Consider the following 9,054-nt stretch of genomic DNA (forward strand, 5'->3'; position numbering starts at 1 on the left):
CCTTCAGGGAACGTTCCCACAACCAAAAACGAACGTTCCCAGAACGTTCTGGGAACCAAAAATTGTTAGCTGGGTTGTTCCTGCTCGTAGTGTCTGTCAGCTGGTGATGATGGGGGGGGTGCTGGTTTAGGGTGTCATTCAGCTGCTTATCCTGGACATTTCTTTGAGACCAAATGTCTGATTTTGGGGAGCTTTTGTAAAAAGTTGTAATGTCCAATTCCAAAATAAGTTGCCTTGTTTTTTTGGGGTATACTTCTTAAAAAATAAAAAGTGAACTTATTTCAGGGACGATACAACTACTTTGGGCCGAGTGTTGCTGTAGTAACCAACACGGCTCAGGGTGCTTCAGGTGTCTAATATGAAAACTGGAGGATTTAAGACAAAAAATATTTAATTCAAAGAAGTGCGTGCGTGCGTGTGTGTACCGTTCTTATATAGCACTTTTCTAGTCTTAATGACTACTCAAATCTCTGTAGCATACAGGAACCAATCACACACTGTCGCCGAGGCTGCCGTACATGATGACACCTACTTATCAAACACACACACACCTACAAAGCTGCTCATCAAATTCACACACATCTACACACCCGCTCATCACATACACACACACATCTACACACCAATGGGGCAGCAGGGTTTCAGTGTCTTGCCCAAGATCACTTCGACATGGGACTGCAGGGCCGGGATTTGAACACCAATCTTCTGAGACTCTGGATGGCTGGACGTCAGTTGAGACTCTGGACTTACAAGGATAAATTAACAAAAAGAGTCCAAACCAATACAGGGATCCAAAAAGCAAAAACAAACAACACAAGGAGGAAAAAACAAATACCCCAAAAAATCTATAAACTCAAAAATCCAAAACGTCCAAAAGAGAAAGAAGAAAAAAAATCTGAGCACACCGACAGGACCCGGAGACAAACCAACACACTAAAGGCACACAAAAACACTACAATGATCTGACAAAGGACAACGTGAACACAAAAACTAAATACACTGGGTAACAAGGAAACAAAAGGGCTGGGAAGCAGGTGAACAACATGCTAGGTAATCACAGGGGCAGGAACACACAGGAAGTAAAACTAGACAGGACAAGGGGCAAAAATAAAGAGAAATCAAACAGGAAACAGAACTTAAACTTACTGGAACACACAAGACAGGAAGTACAACTACACAAGACAAGGGAGGAAACTAACCCTCTCTCAATACTTTTCTAAACTTGTACTTCTTTAAGTCTGTGTCCCCACTGCTGGAGGCCTCTTCTTTATCGGTCCGTGTACTTGGCGGCCAACAGATATTTGTTTTGAAATGAAAAATACAAAAACTTTAAACAGCCAGTTTCCCAATTACCATGTGTAAATAGAGAAACAAAAAATGAAAAACAATCTCGTTATCCGATTGTCTTTGATGCGTTTATAGATGGAAACCGGAAAATAAAATACGTGTGTATACGTCTCATTTCTCAATTTTACAATGTTTTTTTCATGACCCAGAAGTCACTCTTGCGAACAAATACGCAACCAGGCCTGTGAAAACAAGGCCAACCAAGCAACTTTTTCTACGGAGCCCCCCTAAGATCCTGGAAGAGAAAAATAAATAAAGTGTGTGCACGGTTTTACAATCAGTGGGGACGGATTGTCCATTTCCATCCATTTTTTTCCAGATTTTTTCTGTTCTAAGTTGAGATATGTGGCTAGGGCACTATTTTTGTATGTAGCCCATGTAATATGCTTACAGTATTGCTTTTATTTACTCTTAATCATTCCTCTTTTGCTTCAAAAACAACCACCTCAGTTTTTCCCTCATTTAATTTCAGAAAGTTCTGGCACATCCAGCCGTTAATTTGTTTGATGCACTTAGTCAGTTTTTGTATTGGACTATAGTGCCCTGGCGATAAGGTTATGTAAATGTGTGTGTCGTCCGCATAGCTATGGTAACTTATTTTGTTGTTTTCCATAATCTGAGCCAGTGGAAGCATGTAGATATTAAACAGAAGAGGCCCCAGAATGGAGCCTTGGGGAACTCCGCATGTCATATTTGTAAGTTCAGACCTATTGAAAAGACCTTAACGAGAGCCGTCTCAGTGCTATGGTGTGATTGGAAACCCGACTGAAAGGTATCAAAACTCTTGTTTAGTGACAAGAAATGGTTGAGTTGTAAAAAAAAAAAACTGCTTTTTCAATGATTTTACCTAAAACGGAAGGTTTGATATTGGCCTGTAGCTGCTCATTAGTGATGTGTCTAGATTGTTCTTTTTTAAGAGTGGCTTGATTACTGCAGTTTTCAGGGCCTGTGGAAAGATACCTGAAAGAAGAGACAAGTTCACAATCTGTAGAAGATCAGAAGCCAGACATCTGTTGGTAGAATATCAAGGCAACAGGAGGAGGTTTTCAGATGTTGTGTAAGTCCTCCAGGATTTTAAGGTTGATTGAATTAAATTCTGTCATATTGGAACTAGTTTTGCTTGAACACTGTGACAACACAAATCCTGGAGTTGATATGGAGGCATTGGCTGTTTGTCTAATAGCTGACATCCTGGCAGAGGGGCCTGGCGTTTTACTTTTGCCCGTGGTTGAGCAATGGAGGGAAGGGGTGTAAATTTGCTTCCAGTTTTTGGTTTTCATCTGGTCAGTGAACTCCAACATGTGGATAGGTGAAAGAGGGGAAAGGGTGAGCGGAGAGAGCAGTGGATCCTCAAAGGGTTCGGGGTTGGTAAGGGGGTTCGAGGGGTGCTGGACTTGTGAAAAGGGGAGTTGAGGTTTTCTGTCTCTGCTCTGTGGTGTCCCACGGTCAAATCTTTGCACAGGTGGGAGCTGTGGTGGATTACAGCCACGTGTTTGCTGAATGCTGTGCATGTGTTGTTAAATTAATGAAGTTGTTTTCTTAATTTATGTGTGTTTTGTGTATTTGCGTGTGTTTTGTGTATTTGGTTGTGTTGTGTGTGAAATTTCCAGTGAAGGGAGAAGAAATAAATATGCTTGTGTTGTTCCTGTGATGTTTACACGCTCTTCTTTGGGGAATGAGATCCGGTACCATCACAGAAAACAGTTAAAACACAAAACAAAACAATGTGCAGCAACACAACGTGTCACCCTTCTGAAGCACCATGTTGGTGTTCAGGGAACATTACTAAAGTTGTTTATCACAGAATTGTTGCATGTAGCAGGTCTGCTCAAAGATTAGGACTGAGACCAGCAGATCTGATTAAAGGAGTGTGTGGAAGCAGTCTCACATGGAGCAACATGTCTAGCAGTCTAAGAAGTGTGTGTACATGCAGCCAAACACTCGCAGAGAACGGGGAAATGAGAATAGGTTTTAGAAATGCCTTGGTTGTCATCGAAGAGAGTAAATTCTGTCATAACAGAAAGATAAACATGTTCATTAAGTCGGTGTGTGTACTATTATTTAAATGGTAGTAATGAAGATCATCTTTAAAAATGTATGAGTATTGACAGACGGGAATTACTTTTGCAATTGTAATACTTCAGTCTAAAACAAAATAACCTTATTCATGAAGTAATATTTCCACATGTTCTTATGGTCACAACTAAATTGATGAAATGGCTGTTATGCATATTGGGGCTTGCATGTCACATTACATTTCATTATTTTGCAAATGTTTCCAAATGAAGCTCCAATAGTGTTCTGTGATCAGTGTGATCAGAAATCTTTCTGTATGTATTCGAATCATTGAATAGAGAAACATATGACATACATATAAAATCTTACCCCGTCTTTGTGTAGCTGTGGCAGGACAGCGTCACTGAAGTGTGATTTATGTTTGTGCAGAGGCTCCACGCAGAGCCTACCTAAGCGGCCTGTTGTATACACTTGTGCGCTGGTGATCTGCGTTGCAACGACGTACCTACGTACATAGCAATGGCGTGGATTTTACGCAGAAGTATGAATCAAGCTTGTGTCCTCATATATCCATGATTGTTGTTAAAATATTTTCCAATTGAATCACTGTGGAGCGTTGGCCAGAGTGGCTAGGATGGTGGTAAGTAGGCAGACTCAAACATTGCACATTTTCACACAAAGGTCCTTTGCACAAAGGTGATTAGTTCATTTCCATGGTCTGCAGTACACGGAAAACTAACCCATCAAACTTCAAGACAGTTGCACATTAAACTAATAGTAGCAATAACAGGCACATGATCCTAGCAGCACAGCCTCACCTCCCTCTCTCCTCCCTGGAGCACAAATCCCACCATTTACATAAGGTTGTCAATCAATTGTAAGTATCAACAATGCAATGACAAAGACGGCCCGTCTTAAATTTGGTGAGCAGATGAAATGCAGACAACCTGCTTCCCATTATACAGAGATATTGCAGAGCAGCAAGTATGAATGACTTGTGGCGCCACTATCACAGACTGAGTGAAAATCGATACTGTATATTCAGTACCAGGTCAACCACCAGAGGTTCTTTGTTCACCCGGCAACGGGAGCACACACACAACACACAGAGAGGTCCTGGAGGAGCTTCAAGAATGAGGTGTACCACATCAGGGCAAACATGACAGGAAACATCTTGAAAAACCCTACAATTCATTTAGTGGGTCAACTGGCTGGCTAAAGCTCCCAGAGATGGAGCCCTTGGTCGCCTTTTCAAGTACATAACAGCAATCCAACCTTTATAACACACACACAAACATGAACACACTCAAACAGACACACACTTTAATTTCAAGGGAAATATTTTTATTCATAAGGTGTGGCTGAGGTTACAGGGATTTTCAGTATCAGTTTTTCACTAAATAATTAATTGATGGATATCAGTAAATAAACATGTTCATTCATGGCATTCCTATGGAGTTTTAAAAACAAGGCATCATTAATATAAAATGTGTATGAATCAAATATTACCATGTAATTAAATAGAAACACACAGATTAGCATTTTGCACCACTGATTTATGATTATTACACAGAAAATACCTGATGTGTTTCCAGTTAATAAGTCAGAAGATTAAACATATGATTTGTAAAGTATTACCTTGAAAATAAAGGGAAATATTTGGAATATAAATGGTGGATTGATTTCAGCATTATAAAAGGGTAATTACCAATTTTTAATTCCAATAAGTTTGACCTAATTTGGAAGATATTAAACTGATAGTAGCCTTTAATACCGTAAAAACATAAATATACAGTATATTACCCAATTATTATCAGGTTATTACAATATTAATATAATTATATTACCAGTACCCAGATATGCATATGGTTATCATTAAACCCATTCTTAGTTATTACCTTGATAATTACATATCATTACATCTGTTACCTTCTTATAACCTTATTACCCAAGTATTACATCTTATTTCTGTGATCTAATTTCCAGTTATCACTTTGTAGATACATGTTATTACCTGTTTATTATCACACTGTTACCTCACTATTACATCTTATAACCGTGCTATAATATATAGTGCTGCCAAATTCATTTGTCAATAAAGTCGTCTCCGAAGTCAATCATTTTTCTCAGAGCACTCAGGACCAGCGAGTCGACGTCATCATTCATGTCGATTTCATCGCTGTAGTTCTTCACAGGGAAGATGCAGTTCACTGGGATTCCCACCGCAGCGCTGAAGTCATTCACCTGAGTGGGAAACACATTTTTAATGGTAGCCTGCAGATAAATTCAAATCCCAAATTATGGAACGCAGCCTATGTGCTTCCTTTGCTAAAGGGTGGCGACCCTTTAGATCTTCACATTTATAGACCAATTTCCAAACTCTCTATTCCTGCAAAAAGTTTGGAAGGTAAACTTAAAACACGTAAACTGTCAATTAAAAGAATACTTGGCAGAGCAAAATATCCTAACTGATGTAAAGTCAGGTTTCAGAGCTGGACACAGCACTGTTACAGCAACTTTGATATTATTAAATTACATTATAAATGCCTTGGACAAAAAGCAACACTGCGCTGCATAATTTGTGGATCTGTCCAAAGCATTTGATTCTGTTGACCATGAGCTATTACTAGATCGATTAAGTAACACTCGAATAGGAAACACAGCAAATGCCATGTGTTTCTATAAATTGTCTTAAATCAGACTTTTTACAGATTTCCAAGGGTGTTCCTCAAGGTTCAATTTTAGCTCCTATTTATTTTCAAATGTTCATAAATAGTATTGGAAAGGACGTGCAGACTGCTAACTTGCATCTCTATGCAGATGATACTGTGATATATTCAGTTGCCTCTTCGCTGAACCAAGCCATAAATGACCTTCAGTTGACCTTCCAACAGCTTCAAGTCTCACTACATGGCCTCAAGTTGGTGCTAAATACTAAAAACAAAACAAATGTATGATGTTTTCAAGGGCTCGTTACCAATCCCCAGATAATATAACTGTTAACACACTACATGGGGAATTAATTGAAAATGTTTCATTACATAAGTATTTAGGTTTCTGGCTGGACAACAAATTTCTCCTAATACTATATCTGAAGTCTCTTTTGTATAGACCTTAGTGGTCCCTAATACTGTATCTGAAGTCTCTTTATATAGACCTTAGTGGTCCCTAATACTGTATCTGAAGTCTCTTTATATAGACCTTAGTGGTCCCCTAATACTGTATCTGAAGTCTCTTTATATAGACCATAGTGGTTCCTAATACTGTATCTGAAGTCTCTTTTATATATACCTTAGTGGTTCCTAATACTGTATCTGAAGTCTCTTTTATATAGACCTTATTGGTCCACTAATACTGGATCTAAAGTCTCTTTTATATATACCTTAGTGGTCCCTAATACTGTATCTGAAGTGTCTTTTATTTAGACCTTATTGGTCCCCTAATACTGGATCTTTTATATAGACCTTAGTTAAGGGTTAGGATCTAATAGACTCGAGACGGGGAAGTGTGAAGCAGCTGTTGCTGGCCCACAGATTGCATGTGGAAGTCCTGCATCATGTGCCCGATGGTCATGGTCCTCATAGCTTTAAATCACAGCAAATTTTATTTCTGTATGAACTCAGAAAGACAGAAACTCACCTTTTTCTTCAGGTACTTGCTCTTGTACACATTCTTCAGATCCTTCTCAGTTTCAGGACAGGCTAAATCAATGTTGGTGCCTATTGCCATCTGGGGAATCCCTGCGGACAGAAACACTCAGTATTTTTAGCTTTTTGAAACTGGAAAAGATTAATGCACCAAAATACAGAGGCAAGGCAAGGCAGCTTTATTTGTATAGCACATTTCATCAACCAGGCAATTCAAAGTGCTTTGCACAGAACATTATGAGAAACATAAAACAACTGAATTAGATCAGAGCGTCCTAATCTCTTAGCAAGTCAATGCCGGAGTGGCTGCGGGACAAGTCTCTGACTCTCCTTGAGTGGCCTAGCCAAAGCCCTAAAACCATTACAACATCCTGATAATGGCGCTTCACAGATGCTTCCCTTCCAGTGTGAAGGAGTTTGAAAGGATCTGCCAGGAAGAACGGCATAAACTGTCCAAAAGTGTGCAAAGCTTGGAGCTGTACCCGAGAAGACTCAATGCTGTAAATATTGCTCAAGGGGCTTCTACAAAGTACTGAATAACGGGTCGGAATACTTCCTTAAAATAGAGATTCAGTTTTTGATTTTTAATACATTTAAAAAATATATATTTGTTTTAATTAACTAAGATAATAAAGTGCAACAGATAACCAGTTTCAATACTTTGTCAAGCCAAGCATATCATATCATGTATCATATTCTTACCCATATCACTGGCTAACTCTCTGATGTCCGCCATCTTCTGCAGAACTGATTCTGTAAACTCTGCAGCGTTAGCAGAAAGCACACAAACCAGAACATGGACTTTGTCCTCTGGAGACGGACAAGGGTTGTACCATGGATCATCTTCAGAGATTGGAGATGCAGGGTTGAACTAGAAAATTGTGTAAAACACAATTAATAATGTCATGTTAAAATAAACAGATATGCATGATAACCAATAGAACTGGAGGGCGTTCTGGGGAAAGCCTGGTCTGATTAGGAGGGATGGCCTAGCTAATGATGTTGCCTACATAGATACTGGACTGCGTTCTGGGGAAAGCCTGGTCTGATTAGGAGAGACAGCATTCATCCCACTTTGGACGGAGACGCTCTCATATCAAAAAATCTGACCATCTATTACCGGCCATAAACCATGAAAACCCATGTGTGATATTAGTAATCAGTAGTAATAACTCCTCTGTGCTGCCACTGGGTCAGTCACCAACTCATAGTCTAACAACCACGGTGTCTGTCCCCCTAATCAGATTGGTTTATCAAAGGTAAACAGAAGAGGGACTATACTTAGTTAACCCTATACTTAACAATTGAATTGAATTGAATTCCTAATGGAATTATAACTACCACTGCAATGATAAAAAAGAAAAGGCAAATTAGATGTGGCCTATTGAATATTAGATCTCTGTCCTCTAAAGCAGTACTAGTAAACAATCTGATATCAGATAATCAAATTGATCTATTCTGTTTTAGCAAGACAGAATAGCCAACCAGAAGGTTGGTGGTTCGATCCCCAGCCCTGCAGTCCCATGTCAAAATGTCCTTGTGAAGACACTGAGGCCATGGTTCTCAGCAGGAAACCGATGGAGTGCTTTCTTCAGGTAGGGAGTGAGTCAATTTCAATTCAATTCAATTTTATTTATAGTATCAATTCATAACAAGAGTTATCTCAAGACACTATACAGATAGACCACACTCCAGAATTTACAAGGACCCAACAGTTCTAGTAGTTTCCTCCAGAGCAGCAACAGTGTGACAGTGGCAAGGAAAAACTTCCTTTTATGCAGAAACCTCGGTCAGACCCAGACCCAGACCCAGACCCAGACTCTTGGTAGGCGGTGTCTGACGGGCCGGTTGGGTAGAGAATGAAGAGTGGCAATAACACACACAAAAAAAAGAAAAGAAAAAGAAACTAGAACTGCACGCAGTTTCAACGGGGTCCAAGCCTCCCCTCGCCAGTCGTCCCCAGCGGCCCGGGGAGAGCTCGAAAGCGGAACCCAAAGCGAACTACAGAAGCTTCGCTTGGTCATGAAATGCGCACACAATTACG

At 39.7% G+C, this 9,054-nt stretch overlaps 1 protein-coding gene across 1 annotated transcript; it reads right to left on the reverse strand.

Annotated features, from left to right (window-relative positions):
• Positions 1-5,354: 5,354 nt before the first annotated feature.
• On the reverse strand, positions 5,355-7,907 carry LOC117952765 (interferon-induced protein 44-like). The gene is made up of 3 exons (XM_034885294.1): positions 7,713-7,907; positions 7,003-7,103; positions 5,355-5,607 (listed from the first exon to the last, which is right to left on the reverse strand). Exons 1-3 carry the CDS (start codon positions 7,744-7,746, stop codon positions 5,449-5,451), a joined length of 294 nt encoding a protein of 97 aa, XP_034741185.1. The 5' UTR covers positions 7,747-7,907; the 3' UTR covers positions 5,355-5,448.
• Between the last annotated feature and the right edge of the window lie 1,147 nt (positions 7,908-9,054).

The sequence above is a fragment of the Etheostoma cragini genome, chromosome 11, assembly GCF_013103735.1.
Source record: "Etheostoma cragini isolate CJK2018 chromosome 11, CSU_Ecrag_1.0, whole genome shotgun sequence".
Lineage (NCBI taxonomy): Eukaryota > Metazoa > Chordata > Actinopteri > Perciformes > Percidae > Etheostoma > Etheostoma cragini.